Genomic DNA, 27966 nt, shown 5'->3' with positions numbered 1-27966 from the left:
AAACTATATCCCACTAGATCCAATAGGGAGATTTTATTTGTAGCAAGATGATAATTTTTTTTTTTCAAGTGTGACATTTTAGCATTTTTTTTTGTTGGGAAAAGATGACATTGTGGTTGTTGTCTCAACACTTCCATGGTATTGACGGAATATAACAAAACCTTTTAATAATTTCTTCATTATTCTCACTCCAAACCATTTAACTTCGTAAACGTCCTTGTTAATCCTTGCTTAGGAACGCACTAGGATTCTAATGTTGTGCGGTTGGATATTTGGAAGAATAATCACGTTTGGCGGGCCCCAGTGGGAACATGGTGGCTGTGAGAAGTGGAAGTTGAAGTTGAAGTAGGCCACTTGAAAATGGCGTTCGTTTATGTCATTTTTGATAAAGCCCAATTATAAAAGAACTGTGGGCCACAGTGACCTCAATTCACGGGTCTATATGATAAAATATATGATTTTGACGGGTAACAATTAATAAATAAGCAGAGTGATATAATTTCGAATAAATATCTTTTTTGATTTCTAATAAAAAATATGATTTCTACTTTAGTTTCTTAAAAAAAAAAAAAATTAGTCGGTTGGTCCTATGAAATTCAAAGTGACCCATTTTAATTCTTTTGAGGGACTAATGCGGGTCTTTTTTGAATTTGTGAGGGACCGCGATTTCAACTAAATGAGTCCACTTTGAATTTGCTAGAGACCTCGAGACTAATTTTTTTGTATAAAAAACTAAAGTGGAGATCATATTTTTTGTTAGGGACCAAAAATAGTATTTAGTGTATAATTTAATACCGGAAGCCATAGGTGTCTGCCCTTGTCTCTAGTCCTGGGAAAAGCGTATTATGAAAATCACATTCTTAGACAAACATTTAATTTCTAATAATTTCTTATCTAATTAAAAATTTGGAAAGGAATAAGAAATAATACTATGCTATAAGGATTTTCTTTTTGTCAATACTTGGGGTGGCTTTGTTTTCGGTTAGTTGAACTATAAATCTTATTTATTATGCTTCTTTCTTTGTTGTTAGTTGAACTACAATCTTGTTTATTATGCAACGCATAAAGTATAAGAACCATCTAGATGTGTGGACTTTTTTTGTGTTTGGCCCATGAATGTGAACATGTTAAAGCAGGGCAATTTAGGTTTATTTATTTCTTAGAATAATTAGCATATCTGAAAAAAGTTGGGTGGTCTATAATTTTAGTGGGTCCTAGAGGCCCCAGTTTGAATAACTTTTTCATATTTGTTTATGGTAGAATTTTATAAATGGAATCATGTATGAGTGAGTTCCTCTTAGGCAGCACACAGATGGCTCAATCTATGATGGAAAAAAAGTAAAGTTTGATTAGAGCGAGCAACTTGCACAATCATGCTCTGAATCATAAGCCACATTTCCTTAAAAAATAAAATAAATAGTGTCATTAGTTATTACTCAAGAGTAGAAGAATGGTCGCCTCAAAGTCGCAAAGTGGCAAATTCTGGTCTTCAAATGCCTTTGATTGTTCGTTGTTGGAAACTTTAGTTAGTGTTTGGTTTCGGGAGAAATTTTTTTTTACTAGGGAAATGAAATTGATAGGGAAATAGTTGAAAAGTGAGTTTGGTAGGAAAATGTAAAAAAAGTTGTTTGGTTGATCCAAATATTATCAGAGAAATTTATTTAAATATGCAAAATCTATGTTCGGGAAAAACTTTGCACCTATTTTGTCACTTCCCCAGTTATCTCAAAATACCACATCTCAGGTGGTATTCTGTAACAATGAATTTCATCCAAAAATCAACACAAAAATTATTTTTCCATCTATCCTATTTGCCTGATATTTTTTTAAAAAAATCTGAACCAAACGTGATATTTTTCAATATCCATTTACACTTTTTCATCAATTCCAAAATAAACCTTCAACCAAACAATGAGATAACCTTTCTTTCTTTTTTTCATTTTTGCCCTATTCATGTAAACAGAGCCTTACTCACTCTTACTTGTTGAGAAAGAAAGAAAAATCATTTGACTATTCAGAGTGTGTCAGCCAAAGTATTTTAAGACAAGCATGTGCATCAAGCCAACAAACTACAGTTAGTATTGTCTCGTGGAATGGCAGCTTTGGGTTGCTTCAAGAGAAAATGAAAGGTACTTGTAGAAGTAGTCGTACTACGAAAGTGACGAAAGAACCATATTACAAATGACAAAGTAAGATATCTCTCACTTTCTGACGAGTTTCACACCACACAATAGCTGCGCCTTCCTTTCATCTTTCTCATCTTGTGTACAGTTATTAATAATCATTTTAACTAAAATCTTACGGTGTTAGGTGAGAATTTTTTTAATGATTTATATTATATTCTCTAACACACCTCCTCATGTAAAAGTCCACCCATTTTTTGATCTGTTTTGTGCTTTTTTTAATTCCACCTGAAAGTGAGGGGCGGTGAAGATCGAACTCGTGATCTTATGATCACTAAAGTTCTGATGATATCATGTTAAGAACCACTTCAACCCAAAACCTCAAGGTGTTAGGTGAGAGCTTTTTTAATGATTTATATTATATTTTCTAACACACGTTAATTTCTCTTGTAAGAATAATTTCACCAATAGATTAAGTGACACCAAGATGAGTGAGTTCGACATTACATTTCAACCCAAAATCGTAAGATTGTAAGTTTATTGGTTTTTCGTACTCGTATGGCTCTCGTTGGATCATTTTTAATATATGGGGAATTTCAATTATATTAGCCTTTTGCGGAGGTTTATTTCATCATCTCCAAATAATCGGCACAACCAATATATAGCGGGAGGTCAAAATTCTTGCAAGGGATATTTCTACCAATAGATTAAGTGACAAATCACTATAAGTGGATTCGATATCATATCTGAATTCAAAATTAGATTTATGTCTTTTACATTAATATTGTCTTCACTTAGTTCATTTTTAACATATGTGAAATTTATGGCCACTCACTTGATATTTTCAACATCATCCCCCATAAATGTGAATCCAAATTGCATCATTTTCAAGTAGTTTCAACTCAAGCGGAAGTTAGTTTTGCAAATCACGTTCGCCATGTAATATAAATCATAAAATTTGACTTCAGGTGGACTTAAAAACATTTTTTGAAAGTAATTCAACGATTCAACTTGTATCACATATACTATGTTTAAGTGGTATGCGCAGGAAATAATTTATAACTCTAACTTAATACTATTATTTGTTACAATTAACTCTATCTTTTTTTTCTTCGGTAAATTCATCAGTGCATCTCAGTTAACTCTGACTCTTGTCCTCATATACTAAAAATGACAAATACGGCATGTGGCCCAATCTTTTAATTGTTCCAAGCACTAAAGACTATAATGCAGGAGACATGGTTTGTCATTTATGAGACGCCAATTACAAAGGTAGTTTTATTTTGGGAGTTCCATCTTTATAATACATATACACAAATACTACGTGATCAAAAACTTTTAATTATTTGATTATTTATATTATGCATTAATTTTATCCATAAAGATTGAAACACCTCTAAATTAATATGAAAATTTCGGATTATGATAATTTCAGATAATTTTTCGTTACAGAAAACTCACGAAATGTAAATCAATAAATGAAAAAATTTCATCAATAATTTAACACATAACTAGAAAAACTTTTAGTCATCCCTTTCATTGTGAACTTATATACAATGACGGCAGGTTTGTGATATTATCATTTTTGAAAAATATTTTTACCGTATTATATAAGGTATATACTTTTTATTTTACACAAATAATTTTTGTAAAGTGAGATTTAAAAAAAAACACACATTAAAATTAAAAATTATCATCCTACGGTATCATGCTTTTAAAATTTTACATCCATTACCAATTTTTTTTTTTCATCACTTAGACATTGTTTTTCATTCTATGGAAATGTCTTAAAATTAAAGGTAATCAAAATGTCAACTATTTGAACTTATATATATAAATTTTTGTTTAGTTTTTTTAGTAAGTCCCCATTTTTGTCTTTGAAATTTTTTGGAAACGTCAACTTAATTCTCAAATAATTCTTTTACAACAAAATGGTTAAATTTTTGCTTTTTGGTATACAAATGGTTGAAAGATACTATTTTCGGAAATTACTTGCAGATAAGTTTATGTGCCCAAAAATGTGGTTTTGTTTAAAAGCAAATTTAGACGTAGTGGATACACGTGATACACGAATATTAACACACACATGTCATGCAACTTTAACAAGATATTTTTCTATACAATCATCACTAGACAATTTGACTTATTATTGTAATTATTAACTTTTCCTAATGTTATTTTTCTTTTTAAAAAAATCACTTAACGAGGGTGGACGCCCACAAAATTATTAGATTTTTCTTCTCACCACTCAGTTGTGAGCTAGCTAGCCATGCCCAGCTGGAATGTTATGTGTACCATATGCAGCAGCTGAAATTATAAGGCAGTTAACTTTTATAAATAATCTTTCTATTGAAATGTTTCCCTCACCCTTGCCCCTATAATAGAAAACATGTGAACAGGTTTGAATCACATGGAGTTCCTCACTACCCTACTCTGTCTTGTTAACGTGCTTTCATACTTTGCACCACATGCATCACTATACATAAACTTCGTATCGGCCCCTACATGTAATCATTAATACTTTTAACAAGTGAATTTCATCAGCATGCACATAATAGAACACTATGGTCACATTAATTCCCAGCATGGGGATTAAGATAAGGTGATTCACTCTCTTCTTATCTTTTTAAAATATGCGCGAAGGAACTTTCAGTTATGTTTAATAAAGCTGGAAAAGATGGATGTCTTTCGACTTTCACGATATATACTTTTAACAAGTGAATTTCATCAGCATGCACATAATAGAACACTATGGTCACATTAATTCCCAGCATGGGGATTAAGATAAGGTGATTCACTCTCTTCTTATCTTTTTAAAATATGCGCGAAGGAACTTTCAGTTATGTTTAATAAAGCTGGAAAAGATGGATGTCTTTCGACTTTCACGATATATATATATATATATATATATATATATATATATATATATATATATATGGACGACTTAACGTTTTTCAAGCTGCTTAAGATAATTTTATCTCCGGCTATTAAATCATAACCGTACAAAGACGGATCAATGGTGATGAAGGGAGAGAGAGAAAAAGGGAATCATAACCATTCAAAGGTGAATCAATTAATATAAGAAAATAAATAAAAAAATGACGTAGTTTTGGGGTGACAGGAGATAAACTTATCTCAAGTTGCCGGAGAAATATTTTTCCCTATATATATATAGAGGTAGGATCATTTGACACCGGTGTCAAATTTAAAGTTTGACACCTCATCTGAGAGTCGTTAGATCAAAAAAGATCAACGACTCTGATTTGTAAGCATGTGATATCATTGATCTTTTTTGATCTAACGGCTCTCAGATGAGGTGTCAAACTTCAAATCTGACACCGGTGTCAAAGGATCCTACCTCATATATATATATATATATATATATATATATATATATATATGAGGTAGGATCCTTTGACACCAGTGTCAAATTTAAAATTTGATATCTCATCTGAGAGTCATAAAATCAAAAAAGATCAATGGTGTCACATGTAACACCCCGTATATATCCGGTTTGTTATCATATCATCGTATTAAGCCACACTTAATTTAAAAATGCGGAATATCTTTCTCTTTTCAATTATGACGTCATTATCGTTAGCCAAGTTGAATTACTTAATTCATTTCATAAAACATCGCCTGTATGTAAATTGCAAAAGACAGCTAACTGAAATACTTCAATATATAAATAACATAAATGTGTCTCTAGTCACGAAACTACAACACGTAGACCGGAAAACCCTGATAGTTTATACAACTCAAGCTAAAAGGTACTAACATCAAAGCGGCATGGACAAACCCCATGTTCGCCAAATAAGGCAACACGCCCAACAAGAGTCTCAAATCAAATAACATAAGCATGACAGAAAACATAAACAGCATCCAATATCTAGTCATGTCAGCATACAACATAAAATAATCAACTAAGCTCCGACCTCCTGCCACTAGAGGCATCCGCCCCCAAGTTACCTGAACATGAAATAAGCGTCCCCAAACGTGGGGTGAGATCTCTAAACAAGAAATCTCAGTAAGGCAAGGGGTCCTCAAGGATCTTTCACCCCAAGCTCACTTACATGTGCAATATAAGTTCCAAAAGCAGTTACACAGTATAAGTTCCAAAATAGTGCAATGTAGCAGATAATCATGTCATGTGTGTTATAACTATTCTACTAGTCAGAGAAATATAGGAATACGTCTATTACCCATAGTAGTGCAAGACGCCACTTGCACCTACCCACAGTGTCACCATCTTGTATGACGCCACATACTCAGGCTAACCGTCTAAGTGGAATAACACATACATATTATAAGCAATTGCACATAAAGCTCAATAACATTTTCAATTATCAAAGCATGTAAACACATCATGCATATAAACCATTCCCCCATGGGGTATGACACAATGGCTAAACCGAGGACACAAAAGCTTATCTTGCAAGCTAACAATCCAAGCCAAGAGTCCAACCAATCTCAAAGCTCAAACACAACAGAATCACAATCTGTTTTGGACCAACAATCGTATGAATAATCATACTCAACAAGTATAAGACACAAGGACAACATCTTTCCTTTACATTTCATGTCTTAAGGCTTCTCACAAAGCCACAAGCCCTTAATCACTTGATTCTGACTTAGTTTAATTATTACAGAAGTCTCACTTCACAAATCTAGGGTCCACGAACACCAAATACAGTTCTGTATGAACAATGCAGCTACTGTTCTTCGAAAATCCAGAATATCAGGATATTTGTCGGGGACATATCCGGATATGCATATCCAGATATCTCAAAGACCATATCCGGATATCAATATCCGGATATCAATATTCGGATATCATATCCGGATATTTCGCGACAGAATGCAGATTTTACATTTCGCAAGATATCACTCCAAAGGTTGGGTTTTTAACCCATTCCAACATTAAAGCATGCATTTTTATCCCCTTTTAAGTTCATATACAGATTACATACTTGTTTAACTCATTATCATGCCAAGAATTCACCTTTACACCAAGCAAACTCAAGATCAAAGTTGGTGACACTTACCCAAGGCTTCAAACAGAAAAGAATTGCTCTTGGAGCTCTCACAACAGCTCCTCAAGATTCTGGTATCAAGTGCACGAAAATGGCACACCAAGGAGGGTCCTTTCTCTTCAAAGGTCACACCTTGAAGCACAAAATGTCACTACAATGGCTCCTAAGACTCCTATCAAGAAGTCAGCCCCACCAACCTCACCAAATAGAGATTTCCACTCAGAAAACAAGCCCCTCACTCACCCCAACACAACTACTAAGTGTTTACAAGGAAGAATCAAGAGAAAAGATGACCATTTGGTGGTTTTCCAATGAAGAAATGGTGGTGGCAAGAGAAGAAGACATCAAGTCAGAATGGGGAGGCATAAGAGTCACGTAGGGAGGCTGAGGATCAGCCTAGGGTTATGTGCCATTAGTATTTATAGGTGGTTTAAGCTTAAACACACAATATTAGCACTAATAGTTACGCTTATTATTTTAATCCCAAACTTAGGATTTTGAACCTACTCATTTTTCTAAGATTTATCACATTTTTATTTTATTTCTCGCAGCACCTTTTCGGTACGCGCTTTTCCCTAGCCAGTATCAGTTCTGGCACCAGTTCTCATTATTTTAACTTGAAACTTGTTTTACAAGTCCTATATATTATTCTAGTGACCTATACACACTTTTCATAATTTTCCGGGATACTTCACCGGTACGCATTTAGCAGAACCGGTATTTGCGTTTTTCGTCAGAAAAGCGACTTTCAGCATTATTAATTTCTTACTATAATTATTAAAGCCTTACAATAATTATTAGGGTTAATTATGAAATTATTTCATAATTTCTCATAATTAATTAATTAACTTCCTTAATTAACGGCGCGGGTTCTTGCATCACATGCTTACAAATCAGAGTCGTTGATTTTTTTTTATCTAAGGGCTCTCAGCTGAGGTGTCAAAGGATTCTACCTCTCTCTTTATATATATTTATAGGGATAAACATTTTTACAGCCACTTTAGTTATGTATTCTCAGCAATACATATATAGTTATAACATTAAAAGTTATTTTTTCTCTCCTCAGTCACTATTTAGAACCTGTCTACTGACGTGTAAAGAGGGAAAAAAACAACTTTAATGTTATAACTATGTACTCCCGGGAATACATAATTATAAAAATGGTAGTTGTAGATAATCTTATCTAAAGTGATTGTAAAAATATATTTTTTCCCATATATATATATATATATATGGGTTTGCCACTTCTTCTATTGCTGTAGATGAGAAATTTTACAGCAAACACATTTACATTAGGATCTGCATGCGGATCCTGACATTTAAAATAAAAAAAAAATCAGGATCCTCATGCGTATCCTAGCTTTTTATGTGTTGCTGCAAAAATTTTCTTCTGCAGCGATAGAAGAAGTACATTTGCCTATATATATATGGTTTATTATTTGTTATGTCACTGAATATAAAGTTTTATTCAGTTCATCCCTTTATAACTATGTACTTTTGAGTACATAGTTATAATATTAAAGTTTTTTTTCTCTCTTCAGAAACTTTTCAGACAATTGTCGACTGATGTAGAGAGAGAAAACAACTTTAATATTATAACTATGTGCTTTTCGTATTACATAGTTATAATTCTGAAGAGAAAAAAAATAACTTTAATATTATACCTATGTACTCCCCGGAGTACATAGTTGTAAGGGAATGATTGGACAAAGTCTTATATCTTGTGACTGGACACCCGATGCACCTATATATATATATATATATATATATATATATATATATATATATATATATTTATGACAATGAATAAAGAATGAAGGTCTAAAACTTGTGTACAGAAACAAATACAAGTATTTGGGTGCTCGCACTTTTAATCTAAACAAAAAATGAAATCCAAGTTGATCAATCCAACAACTATTAAGTTGGGGCTGATCACACAGTGTTGAAGGTAAAAGATGTTGATGAAGAGAAAGGTTGATGACAAATGGGCTTGCTGAAATGATAGGTTACTGGTGAGATGGTTGATCTGGGATGCTTGAGATTTGAGCAGTTTAAGGAGACTGAGTGGGTATACCTGCAAGGCACTCTGACAGTCAAGTCAATTCAGAGTTCAATATAATTAAAGTATTCAATGATAAATGATCTTACCTAAGTTGAATGCTTCTGTAGTTATAGTGGAAGGATGACTCGCTTTATGCCGCCTTTCTATGGCAAAATTCACTCTTATTGGTAGAGTATGGTTTTCTTTCACAGGCTATTCTTTAGGTGAGATGCTTATAGTCAAGCTAGCCCTAGTAGATGTTACGACAAGCTAGTGCTGTCATTCAGTCATTGGGTTCATGTGGAGGTCAAGTTGTTTTGAGCTGCTATTCTCGCCAACCCTGTTTTCTTGTCGGCTAAGTCTTTTGGATGTTAGCTAAGTTAGCGAGATGCCCACGGTTCATACGTGGGATGAACTTGGTTCCTTCAAAGTTAAGTATTATGGTTCCTGGACCTTCTCTAGGCCTCTATTGGATTGGATCTCCATCTCATATACATTGGATTCAAATCAAGAGTAAAATTGATATATGTTAGAAGAGTTTTCTTTTAACTTTTTTATAATCATTTTAGATCAAACAGTAATAAGATGATATTAATTAAGAGCCGCATGATTTAATTTTGATTTAATGACAATTAACAAAATAGTTGTATGGATAATGAAGTTATAAGTATAATCTTTTTCATGTTAAAATATAGGGGAAATATCCGTTTACAAACTATTTTTATAAATTTTTACAAATTACACCATGTCTGACCGGTAATACTTCATTCAAGAGTGTATTACCGGTTAGACATAATATAGTTTGTAAGAGTTTGTAAATATAACCTTCCCCTAGAATATAACAAAATTTTTTTTTTGTCTTCATTTAATAATTTAAATTTTTGAGAGATTTAATTTGTGCTAGAGTTTGATGACCAAGTGATTTTGAATTAGATTCTACTGGTCAATGTTTTTTAATAAAAATTGGAATTTTAATATAAAATAAATAAACATGTGTGTTCTGAACCATTGGCTCCACATTGTCTAGAAGATAAAAGTTCAGATTAATCCTAATTTGAATATGAATGGGACTTATCCGTTAAAGAGTTTGAATCTATGTCTAAACTCTAAACTCTCACGCCTCCAAACAAATCCCTTTTATAAACCTCAGTCTCTTTTACTATCATTGTGTTTACACCATCCCTATAACTTCATGTATAATAATCTGTCACTCATTGTGGCTATCTCTTCTATAAATTCCGCTATTATTTACAAATCCTACATCAACCAGGATCCACCCAGATCGAAAATACTTCAAGTTAGTACATGACAACACAGTAAAATGGAAAAAAATGCTTATATTTAGCAAATTCAACGAGAAAATCAAATCAAATAACTCAAATGTGCCTTATATCATCTCTTGAGTACTCGCGTCAATAAGCCACTTGTCAATGTTCAGGCAACAAAAATGACATGCTCTCTAATAATTTGCTAATATTGTTAGTAAAATATAATATAAAATAATTATTATGAAATTCACTTAATAACTTAATCTTTTAAATTTAAACGATTCTTTATATAATATCAAAGCCTTAATCTCCAAAAAAAATAATAATACCAAAGCCTTTCATAAGCAAGTAGTCACGGCTTAAACTTTTGTGTAAACTATGAAATGATTCTTTTCGTTCTATCTCGTTTGGTTATACACCTCGATAAACAAACAGATGAGGTTCGAAATCTTTATTGAGTAATATTCAAGCATCATACTATCTTCGAACTCTCAAACATATTAAATAATGAGAAAAAATACAATCATATCACGTACTTCAGAAAAACAAAATCTACGACTACAAGCGTTTGATTCCCCTTTTTTCTTTGTCGATAATCCATGCAGGTTATCAATACTAATGTTTAACGTAGCAGTTCTTCTGATATTCCAACCAATGAACATGGTTCCCAAGTAGATCAGAACAATTATATACTATTATATCTCATAATTAACTTGTTTTTCATCTTTACCAGTTAGATCTAATGAAACATCACATTTCGTGAGGTCTCACTGAATCATGACACGTGTCAGTAGCACATGATGTGGGCCATCTTGTTCTGGCTTTTTCAGAACCCACGTGAGTCGGAAATGCAATATATCACGTGACCAATATTGTCGGGTTAGGGAGATCCCATCCAAAAGGAATGCGCCACGTTGTGCTGTGCTAGATCTTGGTCACGTGTCCTCGACCGACTATTCATTAAAATGATTTGCAATATTTAAAAAATAAAAAACCTCGTTAACTTCAAAGCAGCACAATGTTGCTATTAGGAGCCCTAAATGAATTAAGTACCTTTGACTCGAGAAGTTATTCTATGGGTTTGGATCATGGAGATTTTTTTTTTAAAATAGAAAAAAAAGGTGGGATAGAGAAGGAAAAAATTAAAAAGAGAGGGGTAAAATTGGAAGAAAATTTTCTATTTATAGAAAAAGGACCACTGAATAAAAAGTAAGTCTGGAGCATATTAAATTTTCCCCTTTGACTCTCTTGTGAATAACTGAACTTATATATCTAAAATTGATTATTGGAATAATTTGAATTTATATAAAAGCTCATTTAATAGAAATGTTTCAGGTTCTAATTCAAAAGTCCAGTACTTACTATATCTTTTTTTTATTACCTCTTATTACCAAATCTTAACCATTGATTTTTGTCAATCTAACGGTTATAATTTATTAGAAATTAATAATTAATTAAAGTATGACCCAATAAATTATCACCGTTAGATTGACGGAAATCAACTATTAAGATTTAGTAATAAGAGATAGTAAGAAAAAGAAGTAATAAGTATAATTTCTCTCATTTTTTATACTATTTATAATAACGCTCTCTCTCCTAAACCCATTTCACCCCATTTTATTGGTTAAACTTAAACCGACTTTTTGAATGATTTTGTTTTTTATTATTCTATTTAGATAGAGGAAAATTATACTTACTATCTTTTTTTTTACTACTTCTTACTACCCAATCTTAACTATTGATTTTCGTCAATCTAACGGTTACAATTTATTGAAAATTAATAATTATTAATAAGTGTGATCCAATAAATTATAATCGTTAGATTGATGGAAATCAACGGTTAAGATTCGGTAGTAAGTAGTAAGAAAAAAAGGTAGTAAGTATAACCTTTCCTATTTAGATACACATTGAATTTATAAATTTTTATGAAATTATTAGTGCTGTTGATCGTATATTCTGTTTGGAAAAAAAAATTTGGTCTTATTTTTTTTTACAGGCTAAATCAAACTTTTATTTTTTTTGTAAATAAGTAAGTTCACATACCGATAATTATATTTATAACAGAAAATATGTTACGTCAGATTGATACATTTGAACACAAATTTAACATTTTAAGACCAAAAGTTGACCTGATTTAGCCTTTTAATACCTCTACTTGCTACTAGTTCCAAAGTGCTTAGAAATCAGAAAATCAAATATCATAACATAGTTTTTAGAAATATTTAGATTGAAAAGACTTTTGAAAGAGTTTTTTAAAAAAAAGATAGAAACTAGAATGATACCTTTCTCCCTTGCTAAGTTGAGAGCCAAAAGATCAATTAAGTATTTGATTTTAGTGATCATTACAAGGGCTTTGTATCCATTATGTCGCAGGATATACATCTATTTACATGTTACTGATACAATAATTGTAGGCCTCATCATTTTAAATAAATAAATAAAATAAAATAGTTTCACAACTTTCGAAGTGTTTGAAGGACATGAACTCAAATTCCTATAACAGGAGGATTGATTTTCCCATATTACAAAATAACAAATACTTGTTCAAAAAATTACAAGAATTGAAGTCTAATAATATTAAAGACATAAAACTATTTATATGTCTTTATTAAATAATATTAAAATTTCTATGGCTAAGTAATCGCGAGACTTCAGACTTAAAAACCGAATAAGTTAAATTATTAAGTACATTAATGCTTGACAAATAGCCATTACTAGACCAAGGACTGATCTACTACAAATTGAGGATGCAATATTAGTCACACCTACTTCTTATCATATAATACAAATAACTAATGGATAAACCAGTTCAGATTTTCAAAAGGAAATATTCCTTCGTACTTCATAAGGAATTATCATTATTTCTCAAGCAGCAACTTTTTTTTTTCAATAAAAAAAATCTCTTTTATAATAACGACAAAGCAAAGTATCAAATGAAAGAATAACGTTCTTACCTTCGTTTGGTAAGCTTGGAAAATAGTACTTTTTTTTTTTAAATAATACTTTTTATCATCCTTGTTCAGTATACATTTAGATCTCTGACAAAACAAAAAGAAAGACTACATAGGTTAAAATGTACTATATATATGCGTGTGTGATTAGCCTAATGCATCAGTGGACAATTAGTTTATATAAGCAAGCCTGAATAGGTTAATGTACTTAATTAATAATTATCGTAGATAAGATTCGTTTCTGTTTCTCTGAGCAATTAATGAGGTGCAGATGAGACATTGAGACCTCAAAGCCAGCTCTGTTTCCATGCAAAATTATGTTTGTCTTGTCTGACAGTGATTCTCATTGCTGTGAATTTGCAGTCACATATTAAATAGGGATAGAATATTATTCTTATATTTTTTCATATCCATATTAATTATTTTTTCTTATTAGATCACAATATTAAGAAGAGAGAAAAATTATAAAGGTTAATTGAGATTAAGATATATCGATATTAGAAAAAAATAGGTAAAATAAATATAAAAAATAGACATAATATTTTATCCTTATTAAATATATCATACATAGACTCAACTTCATAATCTTTTTTATTTTATTTTCTTATGTATAATTTGCTTTGTAGTGGGCGAAACGTGTTTTCTTTGTTATAGTAGACATTATCTCTTATAACTCAAAAATAATATCATTTTGGGAGTCGGAAGAATTAATGAAGAATATTTTATAATTTTTATTTTTTTCTGTTATATAAATTAACTAAAATACCACTCATTAATTTCCATAATTCTCATAATGACGTAGATTTGAAATTATACTATATAATTTTATCTCGTGATAGAGGAAAAACGATAAATCCTTATCTTGGAAAAAAAAAAAAAAGATCATGCAATGCAACTTTGGAAACCTTTCTGGCTGGGTCACTGTCCATCTTCTCTTTATTCTTTAAGCATATCAACTTTTTTATCCCGAGAACTCAACAAAGAATATATAGCAAAAATACGCGGATAATGTGAATATATCCTTGACAAGGATACCAAATCACGTTATGTTACTTACCCAAAAAGCAAAAAGAAAAAAGAAAATGAAAATAAAGAACAAAACCTTTTTAAGCGTTTGCATGTTTTCATGTGAAACTAAACTTGTCTTATAATTAATATATCCCAACATTTAAACAATTCACAACAATAACTGAACATATACAATTCTAATTAGAAAAATCAACCGTTTCTTTAATATCAAATGATACTCTGAACTTAAAAAATATATATTTGTAATGAGTCTTATGACAACTATATAGAATTGCATGGTCAAGGAATGGTTTGGCTGGAACATATTCCGCACGATAGTGCCAGTGATGGAGATGCGATGAAGGGTATTATTGTCATGACAATAAACAGTTACTGAATTATCATTAAATTAAGGATGGCCCCGACAGGGACCGTTTGGTAATATGGTATTATAAGATTGTGCGGTTAGTAAGTCTTCTCTCACTTATGTTCAACAACGTCCCTTACCTGCAAAGACAGACATTGTCACACACAGAGAGAAAGAGTTAAGAGAGAGAGAGAGAGAGAGAGAGCACAGAGCAACGTGGCAGAGGATAAATAAAAGGAACAAACGATAAGGGAAAAAAGAAAAAAGAAAAACAGAGTCTCTCTCTCTCTCTGTTTTTCTCTGCTTTCCATACCAAAAATCTTCTTCTTTCCAAAATTTGCTTCCTTTTCTTCACCGTCGATTGCTTCTGGTTCCTTTGTTTATGATTTTCTTCAATTCAGTTAGTGAAACCCAGTTTTGAATTTTGATCATGGTTTTCACCTGCTGAGTGCCAAGTGGGAAGATTGTTTTGCAAAAGTATAAAAAAGCAATGAGCTGGAAAAGCAAAGGAGAGCTTTCTCCTAGAAGCGTCATGTCTCAGAAATGGATGATTTTCCTTTGTATTGGAAGCTTCTGTGCTGGGATGCTCTTCACCAACAGGTACATACATGAATTCTATGTCTTTTCCTATTTTTCATTGATAATTACTTCAGGGTTTTCTTGATTTTGTTTAATCATGTTTCTGTAAACGAGTTCATGTTGAGTTTTCCAATCCTTTTTATATTATAGTTTGTATTTTCAGATCTTCATAATATATTCTTTTTGTAAGTATTCAGTTGCTGGTATTCAAGTGCTTAATTCATTGAGTTCTTGGTATATCTTAATCTGCATGACTTTGATTTTGTGAAGATGTTCTAATTTTTATAAATTCAGTTCTTTTTAAGCTTCATAATATATCACCTCTACTTTTCTCACCTATCTTATATTCACCAAAACTCAGAATAAGCGGAATGGATCTGAATTCAATTGACATGAATGATCCTAACCGTTTCAGTTCTTTTCTATATGATTGACTCCAAATGGGAAGTCAATTCTGGTCTAACACTCTGCCTCAGCTAAATATAAACCAATTTTATGAATCACTGATACAATTTTCCTGTACTGATGTTAACGAATCTACTGGCAACTTTATTTGAATAATGTTTCTTAAGGTTAAAAAAGTTTACTGTTTTATCATATCATCCTCACCAGTCAGTGGGGAAGAAGACCTCTGACATGTAATAATTGATGGCACTCTTTGGTCTATTATCCTATGGTAGTTGTAACCGAAGCACTTATTTATATTTACTAGTTGTTGAAACGTTGAGAGATGGATCTTTGGATCTTTTATTTTGCGATCTGTCTTGTTATTAAATAGTGATAGTCTAACGTTTTTGGAGGTGCTTTAATTTTTTAATTGCATTTTTTTTTTTTTTTTGTCTTTGCTTATCATAATAAACACAGGATGGCTCCATGAAAGTGTTATAACTAAAGAATGTAATTTTCTTCAACAACTTGAAATATTCAATTGTTCTTAGATTATTCTGATTTGACTATCGGGTAGGATGTTTTGTGTAACTACTGTGGTACTAGGTTGCTACCTTGTGTGCTTTTCTAATGAGAAATTTAAATGTGTAACAGGATGTGGACTATTCCTGAACCTAAAGGACTTGCACGGACAACAGCTATGGAAGCTGAAAAATTGAATGTAGTTTCAGAGGGTTGTAATTCGAGAATTGTAAGCACTGTTACATTTTTTTTTATTAGTTTTAATAATCTTGTGGTAGTTTATCAAACAAAGTATATTATGCTCTCAATGTTTTATGAAGATGAATATCATATGAAATTCCTATACTTAATTTGTCTGTTGGTCTCCCTTAGTTACAAGAGAAGGAAGTGAAGCGCGAAACTAAAGATATCTATAAGGAAGTTATCAAGACACGTAATGGCATACAGTAAGTTTAACTATATACCATGATGCTATTTTTTTTAGTTATTTTTCATGCCTAACATGTGTAACTGTATTGAATGTAGAACACTGGACAAGACTATTTCAAACTTGGAGATGGAATTAGCTGCTGCAAAGGCAGCTCAGGAGTCTATGCGAAGTGGTGCTCCTGTATCAGAAGATAGCAAGATGACTGAGTCATCTGGTAAGAAGAGAAGGTATCTAATGGTTATAGGAATTAACACTGCTTTTAGTAGCAGGAAAAGAAGAGACTCAGTTCGTCAGACCTGGATGCCACAAGGTTCATAATTTGGTCCTCCTGATTCCAAATTATTTTCTGTTATGCTCTTTATATTTTTCTTTTTACTTTATTGGGCATGGTTTCTGATTATCAGTTCTTGTGATAATTTGGAAAATAGGTGAGAAAAGAAAGAAGCTAGAGGAAGAAAAGGGCATTATCATCCGCTTTGTAATTGGTCACAGGTAAGCTATCTAATTTCTTTTCCAAAGATTTTATTGCATAGTTGCCATGCCAACAATATCTTGTTTTTGTTTTAGTCTCAGTTGGAAATTGTTGAGAAATATAGTTCCACATTGATTGTATGGGCAACTAATGTGAGGTTTATAAGGTCTTGGGCACTCCCACCCTTTGAGCCTAGTTTTTGGAGTGGTAACCTCAAGGTTCTTAACATGGTATCAGAGCGTTCGAAATCTCACCGCCTCCCACTTTCTTTGTAGTGGAATTTACACATGTAGATGGGCTTGTATGTTGTCTACCCTTCAAGCCCAGTGAGCTCTTGTGTGAGGGGGCGTGTTGAGAAATATAGTCCCACATTGGTTGTATGGGCAACTAATGTGAGATTTATAAAGCCTTGGGCACTCCCACCCTTTGAGCTAGCTTTTAGGGTGGTGACCTCAAGGTTCTTAACAGAAAGAAGCACATTGTTCTCTTTGCTGCAGATACTGTTGTGGTTCATCTATTAGAACTAATTAAAAGCAAGTTTATAAAATTATAATCCTGTCTTTGTAGGACATACTTAAGTATTTCCAGAGCTCATTGTACGCACACTCATCAATGTATTGGTCACAATTATATTGAATGATTAGTAAATTTAAATATTTTTCCTCCTTTCTCCAGTGCCACATCAGGGGGTATCCTAGACAGAGCTATTGAAGCAGAAGATAAGAAGCACGGAGATTTCCTGAGGCTGGTAATGATCCTTTTTGTCTTATTCTCATTTTGTCACTACTTGAATAATCACTTGACAAGATAGCATGATCACATTTATTTGAATTTGTGTTTTGATTCTGCAGGATCATGTTGAAGGATACCTTGAATTGTCAGCAAAGACAAAGATTTACTTTGCCGCTGCTGTTAAATCATGGGATGCTGACTTCTATATCAAAGTTGATGACGATGTTCATGTAAATATAGGTATCTAAAGTTTTTCAGCTATGCTAACTATATAAACTCTCGTTCGTTCATCGGCATCTTAGATCTCTACCTAATGCCAGACATGGGTTTATGTTTCCATACTAAGTATATTTGTCTCTTAGTATCCTATTCAATCTGTTTTCAGCAACACTAGGACAAACTCTAGTTAGACACCGATCAAAACCACGGGTATACATTGGATGTATGAAATCTGGGCCTGTTCTTTCTCAAAAGTGAGAATTATCTTCTTTTATCCTTTCTCTTTTTAATGAAAGAATTATAAATTTATAATACTTTCACTTCTAGCTTCTTATCTGCCTACTTTCTTGCAGAGGGGTAAGGTACCATGAACCAGAATACTGGAAATTTGGGGAGGCTGGTAACAAGTACTTTCGCCATGCCACTGGACAGTTGTATGCCATTTCAAAAGATTTGGCTACATATATTTCAAATAACCAGTAAGTCCTTCTGCAACTCACTTATGGAAGAAAGAACAACTGAAATCAAATTCATGGACTGAATGTTGATATGCTAATGTTTTGTTCCCCATGATGGCTTATGTGTGTAAATATATGTTTGTCTCAGGCATGTTCTTCACAAGTATGCCAATGAGGATGTTTCATTAGGATCTTGGTTTATAGGACTTGATGTGGCTCACATAGATGATAGGAGACTTTGCTGTGGTACACCACCAGGTGAAGATTTTTCCTGAATTTATAGATGTCTCAAATCTTTATTTATTTGGTTTGTTTAAGGATTATTATTGGTCAACCTATTCAAATTCTTGAGTTGGTCACTGTTGCAGATTGTGAATGGAAGGCACAGGCAGGCAACGCTTGTGTTGCTTCATTTGATTGGACCTGCAGTGGAATTTGCAGGTCTGCTGAAAGGATTAAAGAGGTCCATAGAAAATGTGGAGAAGGTGAGAAAGCTTTGTGGAGTGCCACTTTCTAGGTTGTATTAGCTTGGAGTTCTTCCTAACTCAGGAAGATTATAACCACGGCAATGAAACTAGGTTGCAAGTTTTTCTTTTTCTTTTTCTTTTTAATATTTTTTAGAAGTATAGAGAAATTTCATTATACACAAGAGAAAGAAAGAGAGAGGACTTGCCCCATGGACCTTCTGCATTTTAATAGAGGAGATTGACCATGGTAGCTGCCAGAATAGGAAGCATGGGACCCCCCTCAGTCCATTCTTTGATGCTTGAAGGGCCACTCTATATGTTAATAGTTCCATGCCTATCAAGATCCTAATAAATAGATATATGTTTCTGTTTGGCAAGGTTGGAATTACTTAAAGAGTCATTTCTTTTTCTTCTACATTTGGCAGGGCATAGCATATGTAATTCCACAAGAGAAAATAATTCTCATGATCTTCAGCCTACAAAGCTTGATCACTGACCACTTTTCTATTGTTCTATTAAATAAATATCCAATAAACTTCAAACACAGTTATACAACATCATAAAGCAATTGTTAATTTTTGCTAATTACTAATTCTATTTGAGCAATGTGCACTTACCCTATATAAATGCATCAAATGGATCCCAATCTCCAAATTAATATTCAAAAAAGGGAAAAGTCAAGATCTTCCAAGTTCCAACTTTGCCATTGCCAGTCCAAGCCTTTGAATTCCATATACATAGATACTTTGAACCTTACATCTGATGGAAAAAGTCAGCGTTTCCTAAGTTGATTGGACCTTAAGCCTGCATCGTGGAGATTCTTAGGGTGTTGAGAAACTGCACACTAATGATTTAAAACAAATAAAATAATATGGGATAGGTTATATTTATAAATTTTTACAAATTACTCTGTGTGTGTATTACGTGTAGTGCATGTTTAAATAGTATGTACTGTCCATGTATTATTCATAGTACATAGTGTAGTTTGTAAGAGTAAATAAATTTTTTGTAAATATAACCATATTTAAATAATGGAGAATGTTATATTTACAAATTTTTTATTTATAAACTCTTACAAACTATACTATGTTTGACCGGTAATACACTCTTGAGTAAAATGTTACCGGTCAGACATAATACAGTTCGGAAGTTTGTAAAAAAAAAAAATTGCGAATATAACGCTACTCTCAAATAATATAAAGTTAGGTACCTTAACTGGGACGTGAGATTGAATGGAAAAGTATTCTTTTTTTAAGGTCAACGGTGCTAAAATTACTAGTTAAGGGATTTAACTCTGTACTTGCACCAAGATGATGGGCTCAACCACCCTACCCAACCGACACGGTACAAAAAGTAATGGAGTATTAATTCATCAAATTAAACCGAAGATGTAAGATAAGAGTAAAAGATATGTTTATGAAGTTGCAACTTGCAACTATCATTTTCCTTTTCGAAAACATATAATAATAAGGTAAAGGGAATCGGCAACAAGAAGGCACAAAAGTGGAAATAAGTAAAATTGCTGTTTTCATTTATAGTTATGGTACAAGTTTTCTGCAGCGAGCAAGCAGAACACATGTGCAGAACCTAATATTAAATAATGCAGGTAGCAGATTCCTCCGCCCCTTGCGCTTATATATGTACCTTGAATTGTACTCAATGCATTGTTTTATTCTTTTAGAAAGAAGATTAAAAAAACTATAATCATGACATATTGTGCATGTTGATGCGTGAGGGAAGGACGAAATACAATTAAAATAAGGGTTTTATAAGAGTTATGTCGTAGGAAAAGTAATTGTGTTATGTTATAGAGATTCGTTTTGCGTGCCGAAGTTTATTTTTGCTGCGGACCTCACAAAATGTTGTGTGTGTAGGAAATTTTTTGTGGTCATGTTAAATGATAGATGCTAAACCCTTAAAATAATAGTAATAATTATTCATTTCCATTTAAAGAAAATAATTGAAAGATATATTTAAAAATCAATATTTAAAAAGAATACATTTATGAGTCTAATTATGCACAAAAAAATAAAATGGTTTAACCTTATTATACTTTTGGTGTATTTGTTTTTAAGATAATAATTGTGCAAATTACTAAACGGTAAAGACATTTATAAAATTCACTTAATCCCTCTTAAGCAAGAAATAATTATCTTTAAAAAGGTATATCCTATAGGTTAGTTAATTTAATTATAAAAATAGGTTTTTATACTATTTTTCTAGCAAACAAATTTACTATTACACTATAATCCAGTTAACTCTATAGAGCATTCATCAAACACCAAACTACCCCGTCAATATGATTTGGTAATTGTATCAAAGACAATTTTTTTTAATAATTTTATTAAACAATTATAGAAGACAAAAGGACTTTTTTAAAGCAAAAAACATTCATCACTAAAAAGTAAGAGCTTGTTTGTAACAAGAAAAATGAAGACCAGTATTTCAAAACTAGACAAAAAACTATACCATTATATAAAATATGCATGATGGAGAAATCAAATAAAAAAAATAATCCTACATAATCAAAACAAGCAATTAATTCTAATTTTGCTTATATGTAGTAATAAAAGAAACTGTGTTTAAAAAAATATAACTCAATATGCAAGAATAAATTTTGTGTATTAGATGTACTGAAAATTTAGTGTATCTATCCAATTATTTTATAACATTTGGACAAAAAAACATAGTATCATTTGCTTTTTTTAGATGGTGTAATATTTTTTTATCCATATATCACAAAATAAATAGGTAAATACATTAAATTCAGTAATTTGATACACTAAAGATTTATTCCAATATGCACCCGTAGATAGCATCCCAATAAATGGTGCTGATGGTTGGAGGGGTACGGAAGCGACTTGGTGGCTGGCTAATGAATGACTGTGTCTTATATGAGTGGGAATATAGTTCACTTGAATAAGAACACAAGTAGATCAAGCAAAAACATTTAAGTGATTCATGTTTCGAATATACCTCATGCGTATATTTATCATAAACTTATGCAGCAGCATAAAAAAGGGGACGAGTTAAAGGACTTAACTCTATTCTATTCCAGGACCCAGAAAATTTTTGGATGGTACAAAAATAAAATATTAAAGTTATAAGTATTATTAAAATTAATATAAAAGGGAAACTATTATAAAATTTTTAGGAAGGGATTAATTATCAAAATTAATAATTCATTATCTTATAATAAAAATATTATTATATATAATAATAATAATAATAATAAAATTTTCTTACCTTTTACTGTATTGCCAAACTCTCTCCCAGCACTTTCTCTATTTTCTTTATTTTCTTCTCCACCCAAAAGAAATCCCTTCTCTCTCTCTTTTATCCGTTTTTTATTTTTATTTTTTTGAAGCTCTATCTCTCAATTATTAGTGGACATTCCTTTTGTGTGTGCAGAAAGCTAATATGTAGTTCAGAGGTGGGTGTACGTGAGTATGCAAAAAGACATTAGAGTGCATTCTCTTCTCTTATGTGAAAATTTCACGTGACATATAAAGATTTTAATCATTCATTATAATTTTAATGAAGAATGTCATAAACTGAGGAAGTGGAAATTATCACTTTAATTATTAACCATTAATCTATAAATAAATAATTGAGATTTTTTTATAATGTGAAATTTTCACGTAATAGCAATATTGCATATGCTTGTTATTTTTGGCTCAACTGCGTTCCTTTTTTTTTTTTTTTTCAGATTTGTATTTGTATTTTGTTTGTTTGGTTTTTGTATTAAATTAAGCTAAAATCAATGATAAATCTCAGGCTCTCTGAATTTTTCTTCTTCCAAAACAGTGGTCTTGAATCTTATTATAGGCTGAGAAGAATGAATTTCCCTTTCATACATCGGTACTAGCTAGTATTATTTGTTTTTAATTAATATTTTTTGAATAAAATAAAAAGAAATAATGAGCTGCAAAAAAAAAAAGGAAAAATATTTATCCTTTAAAGAATATAATATTGTGATGTCATTTTAAGTGAAATAATAATATTTTTCTTAATATTTAAATTAAAAAAATCTATTAATAACTTCCCACTCTCCTACCATGATATTTTATTATGTAATTATCTCTCTCATCATAAAATACAATAACTTTATAGTGTAAAAAAAAATACAATAACTTTAGTTAAAATGACATGATATTATATTCTCTAAAAGGATAAATACTTTTAAAAAAATAACAAAAATTTGGAAAAAGAATTTATGTTCACATGCATCCTTTGAAGTAACTTCAGTTCGCAGTGTCCAACGCTGAGGAAACTGAGGAAGTCAACTGCCAAATGAGGGTAAGTTCAGGTAAAGGTAATGGACAAATAATCTTTATTACTCCTGTAGGCATAAAGTCCTAGGGTCAGTTTGGCGATTGGTCAAAATAAGGGTAAGAAATTCATAGATAAGTTTTAAGGTTTTATTAGTGTTATGTAACATAATGTAAGTGTCGTTTTCAACTCTCACATCAAAAGGGAGAGAGAAAGTGGAATGATGAAAGAGAAAGAAAAATATGTGGACCCCACTTCTTTAATATGTGTGTAGGAAAGTGAAGTTATATTATGTTAAATGATAAACATAAAACCCTAAGTTTTATTAGTAGGATTGCATATATAAGAAAATGATTTATTTAATCTTATGTTACATGAGAGATATTCTCTCATGTTGTAGAGATACATATGGCGCGGTTCGTCATTTAAAGAAAAAAGAAAAAGAAAAAAAAAAGTGTCACGACTTTTGATGGGTGTGTAGGAGATAAAACTACTCTTATGTTGCATAAGAGTAATTTTTTCCATAAGAAAATTATCCATAAATCTTCCATCCAATTTTTACTCTCGTAACTAAGTCACAATTGTTAAAAGAAGAAGAAGAAGACTTTTCAGTAAACATGAGAATGAGAGACAATTTGTTTTGAATTATTTTACACCCTTTCTTTTAAACTGAAAGAAAGAAAAAAGTGTTTATCAAAAAAAGAAAAATTATTTACCAGAAAAAAAAGAACGAAAAAAAAATACAGATCTTGTCTTAAATTGTATATAGTTCCTCCAGACTAACAGGAAAAGCAGTTTCCAAAATTAAGACTAGAATGTTAAAACGAGGAATTGCTTTTGATCTTTCACAAAGTTTGGGCTTCATATTTTTACTTTAATGATGCCCCTACCTTACACACCCAGAATTGGCTTATTCACTTCTTCACCTACCAGACCATTCAAAATAAGTAAAAAGACAAAGGAAAATCATTAATTGATGTTTTTTCTCTCATAAAAAAAATGTAATCATAATAGTATGGTCAGTGGTCAGTGGTCACTCTAGCAATTAAATATATCAAGTATATATGCATATTTTATTTATTTCTTATTGTAAAGGAGTTCTTTTCGTCTTTTTTTTTTTTTTTTTTTTTATCTTTTCAAGTAAGAAAATAACATCATATCTTTGAAAACGGCTCTGTTTTTGGAGCACTTGCTGCCTATATTCAAACTTGATTATAATTTTGAAATATCCTTAGTCTTTTAATGTGCACATGCATATTATGTATCTATGAGTTTATATGTGAAGAAACTAAGAAACGGATTTGTGATACATAAAATGAAATGCGAGTATTTAGAGATGCAGAAAGAAATTCATCCTAGGAAGAAAAACACAATAAAAAAGAGAATGAGCGAGATAGAAGCAAAGAGACAAACAATGCTTAAAAGAATTACACAAGAGGCATGTTTTACTAAGAGTGAGCTATCATAAATTATGAATGCATGATGCAGAACTTGTGTGCCATTGCAATCAGAAAGAAAAACGAGAAGCAAACACAAGAACTACCTTTAAACCTTTGATCAGAAGGCTTCTTCAGAGATTTTAGGAGCAGTGGCACGTGATATTGGCACGGCTCAATAGAAAAGCATGGCCTGAGACATTTTGAGCATTGCTTTCTCATTGAACCGGACCAATATCCCGTTGAACCGGTTCCTTATACCCCTCCTCGCTATGTTTGCCTTAAAACTTCTTTTGCACCCATCTGCTGTAAGATAAGCACAAACATAACCAACAGAGTATATATGATAACAAAATTTGAAAATGCTAATCGATTGAAAAGAAAAATTCATAAGGTGCCCTTTAGGTTTTTATTTTGGAGGGAGTGCTAAGAATGTAACAATTCATATAACCCTTGATTTAAATGACTTGAAGCTAGAGAGTGAGGAAGGGACTGAAAGTGATCTATGAATGGAGAAGAAACATGATAATATAATGGGTGGAGTTCAAGTGCAAAATAGAGAGAGATACTCTGAAATTAAGTATTAAAGAAGGTAGAGCCCAACACGAGAGACCACAAAACATGGCTGGTAGTGGTAACATTGAAGAAGTTGCATTAAAATTCCAACAACCCATTAACTGAGGAAGTTGGAATATTAATTTAAAGAGGTACAGGAATCGTGATAAAGCTCAGAGGAGACAAATCTGTCGCTTTTAATGTGGGCATTTATGGATTATGGGGCAGAGGGAGAGGGATGTTGGTTCTGTTCAATCGGCATTTATATATCAAACAGTAAAAAAGAACCTTTACCTCTTGGTTTTGGCTTCTGAGACTCATAGGCATCATACCGAACCTCTCATCAGGCACTTCGTAGGTTCAGTGATTCCATATCTTATGCAACTGATGCATCTCTATTGCTTCCTCACTTGTTTAGCAGCCTCCACTTCTTTGATAGAAATAAGTATAAAATAATGTAAAGTAAAAAATAATTTCAATCCAAAACCTTTAGGATTTTAATACGCTATATTAATGAATTTATATGTCTCTAACATGTACACACTCTCACATAAGAGGTATTTGGACTTGAAGCGTGAATATTGCACAGACTCATCTTTTTAGTCTACCTTGTGCGACACCGGCATATTTGTGAGGATCGAACTTGCGACCATTTGGTCACTACAGCTCTGATTCCATATAAAGAATCAATTCAACTCATAAACTTAAGCTGTTAGCTGAAACTACTTTAATGATTTTTTATATCTCTCTAACATGTCCCTCTCACAACATGTCCCTCTCACATGAGAGCCTAGTTGCCTTTGAGTGTGAATAATACACAAGCTCACCTACCTATATTAAAAAACTCCACACGACTTAATTAATTATTAATTAAATGAGGTGGTAAGGATCGAATCCGTAACACTAAGACTTTGATTTCATGTAAATAACTACTTCAACGCAGTGGCGGACCCAGAAAATTATATGACGGGGGATGAAAATTTATATTACTATTATAAAAAGGTAATGTCAGTTTTGGTTGGATGATCATGCTAAGAATACAAAAATACCTATTAACAAGAACCTAATAAAATTACAGAATTTTTTGCCAATTTTTTTGTTTCCAGTGACAGTGGTCCACTGCACCCTCTATTTCAATGAGGAACTAGCCTTAAGACCCTATATTTTGTTAGTAAGATCAATTTTTTATTGTTTACCTTCATGTCTTCTGGTGTTATAATTGCACTTTTTTTTATTTCTTTATAATATTATTTTCTCCCTTAGTTGTTATTTAGCTGAAGACACATTAAATTAATTAATGTGTTATTTATTTTTAGCATTTGGTCCCAACTAATAATTGATAATTATTATTGACCTTTTTTCTTTGCCAACAAAGTCAAAACTTAAATACTCTTCTCTTGAGTTCTAACATAACAATCTGTACAAATTTTAAATGATTATAAAAAGAAAATTAGATAATCAATCAATATAAAATCAAATTCTAGACAAATTTGACAGGTAGAGTGAATATGCATACTAACTGAACTCTTCTTTGTATACAACGAAAAAGCCAACTTTCCACATTGATTGGGGAGGGTAGCAGACCAAGAACAAAACTGTCATATATACTGACAGGTTGAATATGGTAAATAATAGTTATCTCTAATTGGGTGCAATGAACAGGTGAAACATTTTTCTTATGAATAGCATTACTTGTCTTTCACTTTTTAAAAGCACTTTCAAAATTTTGCTTTTTTAGACCATGTTGCATATCATATAGTAGAATATATTTTCATATTTTAGAGGGGGCCATAGGCCCACCCTAGCCCCCCATGTAGGTCCGCCCCTGCTTCAACTCAAAATCTTAAGGCTTTGAATGAGGCTACATTAATGATTTTATATATCTTTAACATGTAAAGAACTCATTCAACACGAAAACTTAAGCTATTGGATAAGACTACATTAATGGTTTTATATTTCTCTAACACGCCTCCTCACACGAGAGCCCATTGGGTTTGAAGGGTGGATGATACATCAGGCACAACCTACGTTTGTTAAGTGTTAGGCGGGTCCAGGGAAAAGCCCGTGGCGGGGGACCACCACCAATGGGTTAAGCTAGCCCACCATATCAAGTGGGTCCGACACCACATCTTAACCAAAAACCTTAAAGCATTGAGTTCATGGGTTCTTCCACTTATATAGACTTCACTTAGCCCATTAACAACCAATGTGAGACTCATCACACTTGAATATTACAACAATCTCCCCCTCAAGTGTGAAACCCAACATTTGTATGCTCCCCCTCAACTGAGTACCCTAGGGCCCAAGTACTCAACTCGCCTCTAGCCAATCACCAGGCTAGTCCAAGCTCAAACCCGACTCTGATACCACTGTCAAGCGGGCCCAAGAGGGAGCCCGTGGTGGAGGACCACCACCAATGCGTTAAACTACACCACCATATCAAGTGGGTCCAACACCACATCTTAGCCCAAAACCTTAAGATATTGGGTTCATGGGTCCTTAAACTTATATAGACTTCACTTAGTCCATTGCCAATTAATGTGAGACTCATCACACTTGAATACTCCAACACTAAGAAACTCCATGGTGATGATCGAATAGGTGCCACCGAGGCTTTGATATTATATAAAGAACCACTTTAATCCA

At 32.2% G+C, this 27966-nt stretch overlaps 1 protein-coding gene across 3 annotated transcripts; it reads left to right on the top strand.

Moving 5' to 3' along the window:
- The first annotated feature begins 14941 nt into the window (after positions 1–14941).
- Positions 14942–19582, top strand: LOC133283738 (probable beta-1,3-galactosyltransferase 2). Of its 3 annotated transcripts, none has more exons than XM_061480646.1 (11): positions 14942–15391; positions 16412–16508; positions 16661–16725; positions 16805–17019; positions 17138–17201; positions 17857–17929; positions 18033–18153; positions 18299–18386; positions 18486–18611; positions 18739–18848; positions 18959–19582. In XM_061480646.1, the coding sequence occupies exons 1-11, from the start codon at positions 15282–15284 to the stop codon at positions 19105–19107; spliced, it is 1218 nt and encodes a 405-aa protein (XP_061336630.1). In that variant the 5' UTR covers positions 14942–15281; the 3' UTR covers positions 19108–19582. The 3 variants fall into 3 exon arrangements, with proteins under 3 accessions (XP_061336630.1, XP_061336631.1, XP_061336629.1); XM_061480645.1 differs by having other exon boundaries at positions 14943–15391; positions 16652–16725; XM_061480647.1 differs by lacking the exon at positions 16661–16725 and having other exon boundaries at positions 16412–16509; positions 16804–17019.
- Positions 19583–27966: the final 8384 nt, after the last annotated feature.

This window comes from Gastrolobium bilobum, unplaced genomic scaffold (genome assembly GCF_033153095.1).
Source record: "Gastrolobium bilobum isolate Gb01-03AN ecotype WA unplaced genomic scaffold, APGP_CSIRO_Gbil_v1 utg1608, whole genome shotgun sequence".
NCBI classification, from domain to species: Eukaryota; Viridiplantae; Streptophyta; class Magnoliopsida; order Fabales; family Fabaceae; genus Gastrolobium; species Gastrolobium bilobum.
This window is presented reverse-complemented; position numbering and strand designations above follow the sequence as displayed.

Excerpts from the sequence above, each read along its gene's own strand:
- LOC133283738 (XM_061480645.1), top strand. The coding sequence starts at position 15,282 with ATGAGCTGGAAAAGCAAAGGAGAGCTTTCTCCTAGAAGCGTCATGTCT. Across the intron at positions 15,392-16,411 it reads GGGATGCTCTTCACCAACAG|GATGTGGACTATTCCTGAAC; the intron begins GTACATACATGA and ends AATGTGTAACAG. Across the intron at positions 18,387-18,485 it reads GGGCCTGTTCTTTCTCAAAA|AGGGGTAAGGTACCATGAAC; the intron begins GTGAGAATTATC and ends ACTTTCTTGCAG.